Raw genomic sequence first — 15,379 nt, 5'->3', positions numbered from 1 at the left:
AGAGATTTAGATTTCAAGGCTAAATATTTATGATTCTGTTTGGAATGATGAAATGAAACAAAAAAATAGAGCTACCAAGGCCCTGCCAGCTGCTGTTTCTGCCCTCCAGCAGATCATCTAATACTCATCAGTCAACATGTATCAGAATGCACGATGTGGGTTGGCAATTTGTCATTCACTTTAGCCCTTCTAGGTGTGCCTGTGGAATCAGCAATAAGACTTAAGAGTAGAGGAATAGCTGGTCTTCTCTTTAGTTTGCTCCCCCGCTCACATGTGTTCTTTGGCACAGAGGTTGAGTGTGTCCTGGCAATACTGAACACTAGACTAGCACCATTTGATTGGAGGCCAGACTAGAAATATTTGACTGGAAAAATAGTTACTCAAGGAGTTATCTTGAGGAGAAGAAACAATTAAACCGATTGCTCTGTATCTATTCTCTGTGCACCTGATGTAATACATCCCCCTAATCTTTTGTGACTTCTGACAACTGCTTCAAAAAAGTAATATGTGACCAATTTGATAATTAATCATAATGAAAGCATAATTATCTGATAATACCAGCTCAATGACCTAAAATTTTTAAGGGCTTACACACTACACAAATCTTAATGGAAAGAAGAAAGAACATTTATTGGTTAAACCTATGTCTAAAATTCTACTTGTTAGTTCACACTTAAAACTAAAGAAAGTGTGTATTTTCAACTAAGAATCTTAGTTTTATTATGTGAATGTTGTTGTATAGTTCTCTAATATGTAGGGATTTTAAATGACCTAATCATTTCCAGCAACTCTGTAAGAATTTTTTTTACATTTCTTCTTTTAAAGTGTTTTATTGTTTCTTGAGACTAAATTATAAACAGTAAGTTCAAAGATAAAACAACTGCATGGACTGATGATCCTGCATGAATTACAAACCAGGGCAATGGGGTGCCTGTACTGGGCTTGCATCTTCTCTGTGCAGTAAGTCCGATAAAGAATGTACTGGGCACAGGCACTGTGTGTGGTGCTAGGATCATGGAGAGAGAAGACAGAGTCCCTGGCACTCAAAGATGACAAAACAGTGTGCTCTGGTTTTCAAACTGTAATCCATGTACTTTCAGTGGTTCCACAGGGTACTTACTAGGTAGGGGCAGGGACATTGTGAGATTCCTGTTACTTCCCCTTTCATCAGCAGAGTAGTTCTATTTTATGTTTCATTTATTGAACTTTCTTATAAAATTTAGCTTGAAGAAAAAGGACTCTTCCACACACAAATGTAAATAAGAAAGTTTACAAACCTCTGGTCTAGTAGAAAAACAAGAGCAGTCAGAATCTACATCCATGCAGCCCTGGCCTATAGTGTTGCCTATGTGCAGCAGCTGTAGTTGCCTTCACCACCACAGCTTTCCTAGAAGCACATACTGGGAGCCACTGGTGACAAGGAAAACCCACATGCCCTCATCAGTGAGTATATCATTTTACTCCTATGCCAAAGTGAAGCACAGTGCTTTAATTTTGGGGGGGGCAGGGTGGGATAGTCAAGACTAGAGGCACTGTGGAACATACAAATTAACTGCTTTCTTTTTGTACTCTGTTATAACTTCCATTTAAAATCTTCCCACATGTAGCACGCAATTGGAAAAGTAAAAGTTATTTTCAAATCTTAAGTAAAACAACAACAACAACCCATAAAGCAGTCTTAACACAGAAAGTTCCCATGCAACATAAAAGTATCCCAAGATTTATTTTCTCTCTGCCCCACCTAGAAGATAATCACAGAGAAAAGTCAGGGCTCCCTAAAATTCCAAGTTGGCTACAAAGGTCTTCTCACCCTTTTAGAGCCTTGCTGACATCTAGAGGAAGAGAAGCCTAGAATGTCTCCTTGATTTCTCCCTACCTTTCAAGGGGAAAAACACTGCTGCAGTTGCTCATGCTTAAGGGTCTCATTGCTCTGTTAAGACACACAGTCTACTGCATGTCAGCCCCTTTCTGTGGCTTCTCCTCCAATCCAAGTGAAAGAGGAATGATAGAGTCAGGCCAACTTTCCCTTTTGTCCACAATATGCTCTTCCTTTTACAGGGCTAGGTGGACAATGAGGGCTGGGGCTGCCCTCAAACAGGACAACATTAGCCTATTTCCTTGTGAGCCCTCTCTATCCCACATGCAGGAAAGCAGAGCCCAGGGCTTCCTGCATTCAAGAGCTGGGTCGCTTTGCTGAATTTGCTTTGTTCTATGTTTCTCCTATGTGTTTCCTCTGGCATTGAATAGATGCAGCCTTTGCTTTCCCTGAGGTGGTGATGGCCAAGACTGAGTTTTGAGCTTCCATGTGGAAATAGGCACAGGGACAAAAGAGGCCACATGTGACTTCAGGGTACACTGGGATTTGAAGCAAAACTCTCAGCTAAATAAGAGGAGGTTACTTTATCTTGTTTTGCCTCCTCTGTCCATCTATCTTCTCTGAAGTCCAGAGATGCCTATGATCTAGGACACACCATTCTAATACAGAGTCTCAACCTCACCAGAGCTTCTAATAACTTTTACCTGATCTGCTTGCCTTCTCTCATATCATATAAGGAAAAGAAGACATCGGTATCTTCCCCAATGGTATTGTAGGTGAAACTCTTCAGACTGAGGAAGAAGTGATGTGGCACTGGTATCCGACAGGTTTCCCCATGTCGTGGGCGCATTGTATCTACCTGATGAGGAAGGCAAAAAACAGTGATTGTTAATATTGTAGTTATTCATCATATTGATCATAAGTAAAATTAAAACTAAATGACTAACTCTCCTCATACTGCTGAAGGGGATCATTTAAGAGAAAGGGAGATTGAAAGTGTTTTCTTTGCTAGTAGCAGATGTTGCGTCAATATGCTTGATTTGAGGTAGGCAAATATGCAGCTGGGAAAAGTAAACAGAGTGAAGGAGATATGGGAACAGTAATTCCAACTTATAAGTGAACTCAAAATCTCCACCAGGTCACAAACATCTAAATTCTCCAGAGAATCATTTTCAAAGTCACCTCTTGGAGATGCTGTCATGACCCTGATGCACTTGGTTTATACTGTTAGATAGTAATAGTTACCATTCTAAATACCATTTTTATTTTCTCAGACTGATTCATTTTAGTCTCTCGGTCTACTCTGTTTCAACTGTGCTTGTGTAAATTTGCACAGAGGAGTGGAGAGTAGCCAAGTCCGCTTGGAGGTCAGGGCTCCTTAGGTCACAATCAAGAAGTCAGTGGTAAAAATAAATAAATAAATAAAAATAAAAGATTATCAAAAAGAAAAAAAAAGAAGTCAGTAATTTCTTGGTGCATCCCTATTTTATAATCGCATAAAAGAAAGAATTGAGGGAAAAGAGAGGGAGGCCTGGTTAAGTTGCTTACCTGAGATGTGCTTTGCTGTACGCTCTGCCGGCTAGATAAATGCTATGGAAAGAAAGAAAAACTCAATCAATTGGGAAGGAAACTAACTTTTATCAGGAACCTTCTATACGCTAGGCATTCTGATATATATTTTACATATATGATCTCATCTAATTCTAATAACCTTGTTAGACAAATGTTATTTGTATTTGACAGAGCCAACTAAGGTTTAGTGTAAGGAAGTGAAATGCTGAAGGTCCCACACAGCAAGAAGGTGGCAAAGTCTGGATTCAAACCCAGGCCTTTCTAGCTTAGAGTACCAGCCAAGTCACAGGTGGGTGCTTGCTACTGGATTTTTGCTTTGCCACTGTCCTCTCCACACAATGTATCACATCCTGCACTGCGTGACACAGCTTCCTCAGGCTCTCCACACTGGAGAAGGTATAGCCTTTAACCACAAGTGGCTCCTTCCCAAACATCTCTCCATGCTGTTCCTTTGCTGCTAGCTAAAGTTAGAAGAAGCAGATTCCAATCCCAGCTGCATGCAAATGGGTTGTGAAACTCCAGACAAATTGCTTACTCTCTCCAAGGGACATTTTCCCTCAACTATAAAAATGAAATAAAAGTTTTTGTTGTCTTCCTCACAAGGTTAATGCAAGGTTCAAACAACATAATGGGAAGGAGCAAGACATAGTAGTTAGGGACCTAAGTGCAAAATTTTAAACCTTGACTCTCACTTTCCTCATCTGTAAAGTGAGGATAACATTTCATGCTGAACTTCATAGGGTTTTGTGCAGATTAACCCAGCATAGTACACACTGTAAGTGGTTGATCATTGTTATCTATAATTAGTATTCTTATTATTATTGCTGTTCTATTTTTATAATTAGTTATTAAAGAAAAGTCAGTCACATTTAGAAGTAAACCCCAGCCAGGAAGAAAGGTGTGTTCACCATTCTTCAAGTCCCTGGTCTTAGGAGACTTGAAAATGAGAGTTTCTATCCTGCCTCCTTTTGGCCTCTACAGGTTGTGAGACAGCTCTCATTTGGTGAACTGTTCCACATCACATGGCTAATAAGACTGGTTGCTGAGTAGAATGGTTTCATTCTTTTAACAAGTATTCACATTTAACCCTAAATAAAACTGAAGTACAATTAAATATTAATTTAAATGCATCTCACTAGCTATATTAGTTAATTATTAAATATTCATGTGCATTATTAGCTATATTAGCTAATTATTATTGACTATTAATGTTCATCCATGGGAATATATGTTCCCATGATACATATTAAATATAATTAAAACAGGTCTCCACCAGCTGGGGAAACCATCACATAGAAGGCTTATGTACAACAGAAAACTTCATATATAAAATAGTTCACACAAAAAAAAGCTTTAAAAAAATCAGGCTTTCAAAAAAAAAAAAAAAGCAAGCTTTCTATGGTTTACTGACCCATATCCCACTGGGAAGGTTACTGGCCTACAACTCTTTCCATTGTTTTATTTTTAGGGTCTACACTAAGGCATTCTTCTCAAGTGAATTTACTGACTAACTCTTACAAATGACTACCAATCATAAACATTAATGTTCAATTATAACTATATATGGGAGTTTACAGCTAATTTCAGTGTAAATCATCCTGGTTGACAATAAAAGACATCATTCTAGACTTCAGAGGCATCAAATTTGGGGAGAACTTGGGTCCTCCCTGCTGGCGCAGTGGTTATGAATCCGCATGGCAATGCAGGGGACACGGGTTCGATCCCTGGTCCAGGAAGATCCTACATTCTGCGGAGCAACTAAGCCTGTGTGCCACAACTACTGAGCCTGCGCCCTAGAGCCCGAGAGCCACAACTACTGAGCCAGCGTGCTGCAACTACTGAAGCCCGTGCGCCTAGAGCCCGTGTTCTGCAACAAGAGAAACCACCGCAATGAGAAGCCCGTGCACCGCAATGAAGAGTAGCCCCCGCTGAGAAGCCCGTGCACCGCAACGAAGAGTAGCCCCCGCTCGCTGCAACTAGAGAAAGCCTGCGGGCAGCAAAGAAGATCCAACGCAATCAAAAAAATAAATTAAAAAAAAAAATTGGGGGAGAACTCTTCAACCTAGTCTGAAAGCACCCCACATGGGTAGCCAGAGAATGGCATCAGAACTGGCATTTTGGAATGTACAAATGTACATTTCCACCAAAAGTGCATAAGAGTTCTCTTTTCTCCATATCCTTGCCAGCATTTATTTAATGATAAGCAAATAGGTGTGAAGTAATATCTAACAGGTGTGAGGTAGCATCTCATTGTGGTTTTGATTTGCATTTCCCTGATGATTAGTGATTATCAAACACCTTTTCATGTATGTATGACTTCTTTGGAAAAAAGTCACATCTTTTTCTCATTTAAAAACTCAGAAGAATTGATTTTTTGCTACTGAGTTTTAAGAGTTCCTTACATATTTTGGATATTAACCCTTTATCATATATAAGGTTTGCAAACATTTTCTCCTCTTCTGCAGGTTGAATCTTCATTTTGTTGATTGTATATTTTGCTGTACAGAAACTTTTCTGTTTGATATAGTCCCACTGGCTGATTTTTGCTTTTTTTGCTTGTGCTCTTGATGTCATATCCAAAAGATCACTGCCAACACCAACATTAAGCAGCTTTTCCCTTATGTTTCCTTATAGGAGATATACGGTTTCAGGTCTAACATTTAAGTCCTTAATCCATTTGGAGTTAATATTTGTGCGTGGCATAAAACAGGAGTACAGTTTCGTTCTTCTGCATATCCAGTTTTCCCAACATTTATTGAAGAGACTATCCTTTCCCCAGTCAATATTACTGGTTCCCTTGTTAAAATATTACTTGACTGTATATGTGTGGGTTTATTACTGGGATTTTGATTCTGTCCCATTGGTCTACGTGTCTGTTTTTATGCCAGTACAACATTCACTGTTTTGAATTACTACAGATTTATAATATAGTTCAAAATCAGGAAGTGTGATGCTTCCAGGCTTTTTTCTTTCTCAAGATTGCTTTGGCTATTCAGAGTCCATTGTGGTTCCATACAAATTTTAGGATTGGTTTTTCTATTTCTGTGGAAAACACCACTGGAATTTTTATAGGGATTGCATTGAATCTATAGATGGCTTTGGGTAGGGTGGATATTTTAACAATATTAACTCTTCCAATTCTTGAGCATGGGATATCTTTCCATTTATTTTTGTCTTCTTTAATTTCATCAATATCTTACAGTTTTCAGTATACAGATCTTTTACTTACTTAGTGAAAGTTATTCCTAAGTATTTTATTGTTTTTGATGCTATTGTAAATAGGATTGTTTGCTTTATTTTTTTTCAGATAGTTCATAGGGTATTCTGATTTTTGTAATTGATTTATGTATGTTGATTTTGTATCCTGAAACTTTATTGAATTTTTTTATTCTAACAGTTTTTTGGTGGAGTCTTCAGAATTTTCTATGTATAAGATCATGTCATCTGCAAGTAGTGACAGTTTCTTTCTTTCTTTCCCATTTGGATGCCTTTTCTTTCTTCTTCTTGCCTAACTGCTCTATTGTTCTGGCTAGGGCTTCCAGTACTATGGGGTTTTTTTTGTTTTTTGTTGTTGTTGGTTTTTCTGGCTGCGTTGGGTGTTTGTTGCTGTGTGCAGGCTTTCTCCAGTTGCAGCGAGCGGGGGCTACTCTTCATTGCGGTGCATGGGCTTCTCATTGTGGTGGCTTCTCTTGTTGCGGACCATGGGCTCTAGGCACGTGGACTTTAGTAGTTGCAGCACGTGGGCTCAGTAGTTGCAGTGCATGGGCTCTAGGGTGCGTGGGCTTCAGTAGTTGTGGCACGCAGGCTGAGTAGCTGTGGCTCACGGGCTCTAGAGTGCAGGCTCAGTAGTTGTGGCACATGGGCTTAGTTGCTCCTCAGCACATGGGACCTTCCCGGGCCAGGGATCGAACCCACTGGCAGGTGGATTCTTAACCACGGCGCCACCAGGGAAGTCCCTCCAGTACTATGTTGAATAGGAATGGTGAGAGTGGGCACCCTTGTCTTGTTCTTGATCTTAGAGAAAAAGCTTTCAACCTTTCAATGTTGAGTATGATGTTAGCTGTGGGCTTCTCATATATGGCTTCATTATATTGAGGTGTGCTTCTTCTATGCCCACTTTCTTGAGAGTTTTTATTATAAAGGATGTTGAAATTTTGCCAATTGCTCTTTCTGCATCCATTGAGATGATCTTATGATTTTTTAATTGAACTACAGTTGATTCACAATGTTGTGTTGGTTTCAGGCATATAGCAAAGTGAGTCAGTTATATATATATATATATATATATATATATATATATATATATATATATATATATATATATACACACACATATATATGTATATATATAATGTTTTACAGATTCTTTTCCATTATAGGTTTTGATCATACGGTTTTTATCCTTTATTTTGTTAATGTGGCACATTACATTGATTGATTTGCAGATGCTGAACCATTCTTGCATTCCTGAAATAAATCCCACTTGGTCATGTGCTGTTAATGTGCTGTTGAATTTGGTTTGCTAGCATTTTGTTGAGAATTTTTGTATCTACATTCATCTGGGATATTGGCCTTCTTTTCTTGGAGTGTCCTTATCTGGCTTTGGTATCAGGGTAATGATGGCCTTGTAAGATAAGTTTGAAGAGTGTTTCCTCCTATTCAATTTTTTTGTTAGAGTTTCAGAAGGATTGGCATTCATTCTTCTTAAATGTTTGATAAAATTCACCCATGAAGCCATCTGGTCCTGGGCTTTTCTTTGTTAGGAAGTTTTTGATTACTGATTCAATCTCCTTACTCGTTACTGGTCTGTTCAGTTTTCCTATTTCTTCATAATTTAGTCTTGGTAGGTTGTATGTTTCTATTTAGGGTGTCCAATTTGTTGGCATATAATTGTTCATAGCAGTCTCTTATGATCATTTGTATTTCTGTTTATCAGCTGTCTCTTCTTTCATTTATAATTTTATTTACTTGACTTCTCTTTTTTCTTGCTAAATCTAGCTAAATATTTGCCAACTAGTCTTTTCAAAAAAAAACCCCAACTCTTAGCTTCATTGATCTTTTCTATTGTTTTTCTGTTCTTTATTCCATTTATTTTTGCCCTGATCTTTGTTACCTCCTTCCTTCTGCTGACTTTGGGAATAGTTTGTTCTTTTCCTAGTTCTATGGAGTATAAAGTTCGGTTATTTGAGATCTTTTTTTCTTAACAGAGGCATTTATCACTATAAACTTTCCTCTTAGAATTGCTTTCACTGCATCCCTAAGTTTTAGCATGTTGTGTTTCCATTTTTGCTTGTCTCAGGACATATTTTTTTATTTCCCTTTTGATTTCTTCTTTGACTCATTGGTTGTTCAGGATTTTGTTGCTTAACTGCAACATATTTGTGGATTTTCCAGTTTTCTTCCTGTTATTGAATTCTAGTTCCAAATCACTGTAGTCAGAAAAGATATTTCCTATGATTTCTATCTTCTTATATTTGTTAAGACTTATTTTGTGGCCTAACATGTGATCTATTCTGGAGATTGTTCCGTGTGCACTTGAGAAGAATGTGTATCCTGCTGCTATTGGACAGAATATTCTTAATATTCCAAATATGACTGTTAGGTCCATTTGGTACTAAGTGTAGTTCAAGTCCAACGTGTCCTCATTGATTTTCTGTCTGAATGATCTATCACTTGTTGAAAGTGGGGTACTAAAGAATCTAATATTGTTGTATTCTTGTCTATTTCTCGCTTCAGTTCTGTTAATATTTGCTCTATAGATTCAGGTGCTCTGAAGTTGGGTGCATATATATTTACAGTTGTTATATGCTCTTGATGAATAACCCCTCTATCATTATATAATCACCTTCTTTGTTTCTTGTTACAGTTTTTTAATTAAAGCCTATTTTGGGACTTCCTTTGTGGTGCAGGGGTTAAGAATCCGCCTGCCTATGCAGGGGACACGGGTTTGAGCCCTGGTCCAGGAAGATCCCACATGCCACAGAGCAACTAAGCCCATACGCCACAACTACTGAGCCTGCGCTCTACAGCCTGTGAGCCACAACTCCTGAGCCCACGTGCCACAGCTACTGAAGCCCACGTGCCTAGAGCCCATGCTCCACAACAAAAAGAAGCCACCACAATGAGAAGCCCATGCACCACAACGAAGAGTAGCCCCCACTCACCGCAACTAGAGAAAGCCCGTGCACAGCAATGAAGACCCAACACAGCCAAAAATAAATAAATAAATAAATTTATTTATTTAAAAAAAATAGCCTATTTTGTCTGATATAAAAATAGCTACTGCTGCCATCTTTTGGTTGCCATTTGGATGGATTATCTTTTTCTGTTTCTTGCTTTCAGCCTATGCATGTTCTCAACACTAAAGTAAGTCTGTTAATAAACAGAATATTCTTGGTTTTTTTTTTTAAATCCATTTGGCCGCTCTATGTCTTTTGATTGAGAATTTAATCCATTTACATTTAAGTAAAGTAATTATAGATAGGTAAGAAATTTCTGTTGCTATTTTAAAAATTGTTTTCTAGCTCGTTTTGTAGTTCCTTTCCTCTTCTCTTGCTGTCTTTCTTTGTGAACTGATGATTTTCCATAGTAGTGTGCTTTGATTCACTTCTCTTTATCTTGTATGTATCTACTGTAGGTTTTTGCTTTCTGGTTACGTGAGACTTACATAAAACATCTTATAGATAAAGCTATTACAACTTAACTTCAATCCCATACAAAATCTCCACCCTTTTACTCACTTCCCACCACTTTATGTTTTTGATATCACAGTTTACATCTTTTTATACTGTGTATCCATTAACAAATTATTGTAATTATAGTTATTTTTAACTTTTCTGTCTTTTCACCTTTATACTAGAGTAATATACCGCCATATTACAGTATTGGAGTATTCTGAATTTGACTATATACTTAAGTGTTTTATATCTTAATGGTTTTTTTAAAATTTGTTTTATTTATTTTATTTTTGGCAGCGTTGGGTCTCATTGCTGCTTGTTTGTTTTTATATATAGTGGTGTGTATCTGTTAATCCCAAACTTCTAATTTACCTCCCCCCCTTTCCCCTTTGGTAACCATAAGTTTGTTTTCTATGTTTGTCAGTCTATTTCTGTTTTGTAAATAAGTTAACTTGTATCATTTTTTTAGATTCCACATGTAAGTGATATCATATGGTATTTTTCTCTGTCTTTGATTTTTGATAGTTTTATTATAATGTCGTGGAGAACATCTCTGTGGGTTCAAATTGTTTGGGAACCTATGAGCTTCATGAACTTGATGTTCAAATCTCTCTCCCCAGATTTGGCAAGTTCTCAGGCATTACTTTAAGTAAGCTTTCTGCCCCTTTCTGCTCTCTTCTCTTCCTGGTTCTCTAATAATGTATAGATTGATTCTCTTAATGGTAACCTTTAAATATCATAGGGTTTCTTCATTCTTTTTATTTTTTGCTCCTTTGACTGGAAAATTCTGATATATCTGTCTCTAAGTTCACTAATTCTCTCTCTCTTTTTTTTTTTTTTTGGCTCCACTGGACCGCCAGGGAATTCCAGGTACTCTTTGTTTTTTGGGTTTTTTTAAATCTTTTTTGGCTGCATTGGGTCTTCGTTGCTGCACACGGGCTTTCTCTAGTTGTGGCAAGCGGGGGCTGCTCTTCATTGTGGTACACGGGCTTCTCACTGTGGTGGCTTCTCTTGTTGTGGAGCACGGGCTCTAGGCACGTGGGCTTCAGTAGTTGCGGCACGCAGTCTCAGTAGTTGTGGCTCACGGGCTCTAGAGCACAGGCTCAGCAGTTGTGGCACACGGGCTTAGTTGCTCTGCAGCACGTGGGAACTTCCCAGACCAGGGCTCACACCCGTGTCCCCTGCATTGGCAGTCGGATTCTTAACCACTGCACCACCAGGGAAGTCCCAAAGTTCACTAATTCTTTCTTCTGCTTGGTCTAGTCTAATATTGAAGCTCTCCACTGAATTCTTCAGTTCAGTCACTGTATTCTTCAGCTCCAAAATTCATTTGGTTCTCTTTTATGTTTTCTATCTTTTTGTTGAACTTCTCATTTTGGTCTTGTTTTATTTACCTGATTTTGCTGAACTGTTTACTGGTGTTCTCTTGTAGCTCTCTGAGCATCTTTAAAATAACTACTTTGAATTCTCTGTCAGGCAATTTGTATATCTCCATTTCTTTAGGGTCAGTTACTGAAAATTCACTGTGTTCCTTTGGTGGTGTCATGTTTCCCTGATTTTTTGTGATCCCTGTAGCCTTTCATAGTTATCTGCACATTTGAAGAGCCATTATCTCTTCAAGACTTTATGGACTGACTTTGGTAAGGAAAGACCTTCACCTATGGATGTGAGGATGCTAGAGCATGCTATGACTCTGGGTCTAATGGTGCAGGGTGCCCAGGTTAGGGCATATCGTAGCTCTGGGCTCAGGGTGCAGGTCTCATTGGCTGAGGTCACATAGGTCCACAATATCAACAATTCTGTGATCCTTAGGGAAAGCTGTGGAGGGTCCACAGTAGCTGCAAGGGATGTTGGGGTCCTCAGTGGCTCTTCCAGGTCCAGTGGCTAGGGACCAGGGCAGGCAGCAGTGGTGGCCAGAGTCAGAAGTGTGTACACACATGGCTTCAGGGTCCAGCTTCAGGTGCCTGCATAGTGGGAGGGGGAAGCTGCAGACACACACATAATAGCAAGGGCTGGGACTAGCAGAAAGGGCTGGTGCCAACTGCAGACTGACGAGCAACTGCAGGAACCCTAGCTGTTGGCACATATTCATGAGGTTGTAGAGGCTAGCCATGAGCACATGCATGGCAGTGGAGGCAGGGATGGGAGTTGGGCTGGCAGTGTGCAGGTGCACAGCTGCAGGGGTTACCTTTAGGTGAACCTAGGGTTGCAGGCCAGTGACAAGTCAAGGCTGGATATGGGCCACAAGCAGCTGTGGGGGCCTTGGCTGTTGGCATACACTCCTGTGGCTACAGGGGCTTGCCGTGGTTGTATGCATGGCAGTGGAGGCCTGTGTTGGGAGTCAGGCTGGTGGCGTGCAAGTACACAGCTGCAGAGGCTAGACATGAGCACACACAAAGCAGTGGGGGGGCCAGCTGTAGGGGTCTAGACTGGTGTCTTACATGCACACAACCACAGAGGCCAGGGCTGCTTCATAACTCGTGCTCTGTCAAGAGATGTGGAGGGAGCTGGGGGACTCAGGTGGCTGGCATCTGTGAATGCAGATACCTGTGGGGTGAAAACCTTAATGGCAAAATCTGCAGGGGTTCTGTGGTGGTTACTGGTTTCTTCAGTGGTGAAAAATGCTGGGGTCCTCTGTGGAGCAGTCTGCTGGGGTCCATTATGAGGTCCCCAGTAATAAAAGCTGAGGGGTTCTGCAGTGTCCACAAGGGTTGTTGAGGTCCACAGCAGCAAAGGCTGCTGGGATTCTAGGCAGAGCAGGCCACTGTGAGCCATGGTTGCTCCCAATGCATGACTGATACTGGCAGCCTCTGTCTGCCCTACTTCCTTGTTCCTAGCCATGTCTAGATGTCTCAGTAGTTATACCAAGTTTATTCCAGTTATCTCATTTGTAATTTTCTAGAGCTTCTGGGCTTGCTTCTTAGATTGCTCCACTCTGCTTCCTCGCTCTCTCATTTCTCTTTGCAGACAGCAATCACCATTTTCTTCCACTGAGTTGTCTGTTTTTTCCAAGTTTCTTTCATAAGTATTTCTTTTGGTCTTTAAGTTTCATGTGGGAGGTTTCTTCCAATGGCTGTTGATGCTTGGCTGTCTGGAATTGCTGTGTAGGACCTGCTGACCACTGGGTTTCACTGTATGGAGGTTTGTGGAAAGCAGTGGTCATCTCATCCAACAGCTTTTAATACCATATATACTCTGATGACTCCAAAATTGTCATATCTTAACGTCACTTCTGAACTCCAGACTTTCAACATCTTAGTCTGGAGGTCTAGAAGACATTTAAACCTTGAAAGGAAAAACCAGAAATATTGATCCCCACTGCTCTACTCTCAAAACTTCTCCCACAATGTTTCCTATTCCATTTCCACCCAGGTCAAAGTTGGGCAGGTCAAAACATAGGAGTCATTCTTCTCTGACCTTTCTCTTTTTTGTATACACGCACACCTATTCAATCTATCAACAACTCTGACTGGATCTATCTACAACACATATTCAGAATCCAACAACTTACCACTTCCACCGTTCCAACTCTATCTAGCTCAAGATACTGAAATCAAAATCTTTTGTTCGAATGACCGCTCCCTGTTTCCATTCTTGCTCCACTCCAGTCCTTCTGCACACATCAGCTGGAGGAATCCTTTTAAAATGTAAGCCAAATCATGTAATTCCCCTGCTCAAATACCTTCACAGGCCTTCTGTCACACTTAGAATAAAATGCAAAATCCTTACCAAAAACATCATCCTCCAAGCCACCATTCTCACAGGAGTTCTTAGCTTCAAACTGTCATTCTTCCTTCACTTTCCATATCTAATTCACCATCAAAATTCATTTTTACTTATTAACATCTACATTCTCTGTTGCATTTTTTCTCCATTCCTATTGCTGCCTAGCCATTATTTCTTGCCTGAATCACTTCCGTGGTCTCTTTCCTCCCTGATTCCAGTCTTCTGCATTTTATACTCTCTCAGCATTTAAAACCCACATCCAACCATGTCACTCCATGGTTCTATCAGGCTAGCAGTTCTACCAATTTGGGGTTTACAAAGCTCTTTGTGATCTGGCTCTTGCCTCCTTCTTGGCCTTATCTCCCAATTGCTAACACATACTTACATGCCAAAGTTACCAAGTATCTTATAGTTTCCTGGAATTACTACTTCCCTATGCTCTGTGTCATTTTGGAAAGTCTTTCCTTATGGCTTGTCTTCCTGATGAAGCCCTGAGCATCTCTCAAGACTCACCTTAAGCATTACTTGCCTCTGGAAGCTTTCATTGATTTCTCAAAGCCCCAGGAAATCAGCTACTCCCTCTAACAGCATCAGTGTATATCTTAATTATGACATGCAGCTCATAAACATTCTTGTTTGTGGTCTATTTGATCCCACTAGAGTAGTTTCTAAACATGGGGACCATGCATGGGGTTCAGAGGCAACTATCAATTCCCTAAAATTGAGTATAAAATTTGTATGCAAAATCATACTTGCATCGTCCTGGGGAGAAATTTTATCGATCCTCCATAATCTAGAAAGAGTTAGAAGCCAATACCCTAGATGGTGATATTCTTTTTTTTTTTTTTTTTAATTTTATTTTTATTTTTGGCTGCGTTGGGTCTTCGTTGCTGTGTGCGGGCTTTCTCTGGTTGCGGCGAGTGGGGGCTACTCTTCGTTGCGGTGCGCAGGCTTCTCATTGCGGTGGCTTCTCTTGTTGCGGAGCACAGGCTCTAGGTGCGCGGGCTTCAGTAGTTGTGGCACGTGGGCTCAGTAGTTGTGGCTCACGGGCTTAGTTGCTCCACGGCATGTGGGATCTTCCCGGACCAGGGCTCGAACCCGTGTCCCCTGCATTGGCAGGCGGATTCTTAACCACTGCGCCATAGATGGTGATATTCTTAAAGGAAGAAGTAAGTCTCGTTCATCTTTAATTTCTATATCTCACACATATCACTTCGCACAGAGCATAGTTAAGGCAACTGAACACAAATGCTTTTGTATACTTGTAAATATACATAAGCAAATACACAGAAGCAATTGATATGTTATTTGTATATTATTTAGGCAAATTTCCTATGGTTCTTGACCAGGCAACATACTTTGCATCCTCTATGTTTCCTACAAAGATTACATTTTCTTAAAGAGAAATTTGTAATTCTTTCTAAAACTTGTAATTCTCACCAATATACACTCCTTGAATATATACTCCTCAAAGTAAGGTTTTACCCAGTCCTTTAGTCTAAGCTTAATAGTCACCTAAGGTTTCTGATGTTTATTTGTTTTATTTTAAAATTTTGTACCTTTTAGTTACTTCTTCTCATTCACCCTG

General features: G+C 39.8%; 1 protein-coding gene across 1 annotated transcript in view; it reads right to left on the bottom strand.

Moving 5' to 3' along the window:
• Positions 1–15,379, bottom strand: part of DOCK3 (dedicator of cytokinesis 3) — a 362,194-nt gene that overhangs the window by 187,091 nt on the left and 159,724 nt on the right. The window contains exons 7-8 of the mRNA XM_061197475.1: positions 3,365–3,406; positions 2,521–2,675 (exon numbers count right to left, since the gene is read on the bottom strand). Coding sequence (XP_061053458.1) covers positions 2,521–2,675; positions 3,365–3,406 — 197 coding nt within the window. The remainder of the gene's footprint in view (positions 1–2,520; positions 2,676–3,364; positions 3,407–15,379) is intronic.

This window comes from Eubalaena glacialis, chromosome 7 (genome assembly GCF_028564815.1).
Source record: "Eubalaena glacialis isolate mEubGla1 chromosome 7, mEubGla1.1.hap2.+ XY, whole genome shotgun sequence".
Taxonomy (NCBI): domain Eukaryota; kingdom Metazoa; phylum Chordata; class Mammalia; order Artiodactyla; family Balaenidae; genus Eubalaena; species Eubalaena glacialis.
This window is presented reverse-complemented; position numbering and strand designations above follow the sequence as displayed.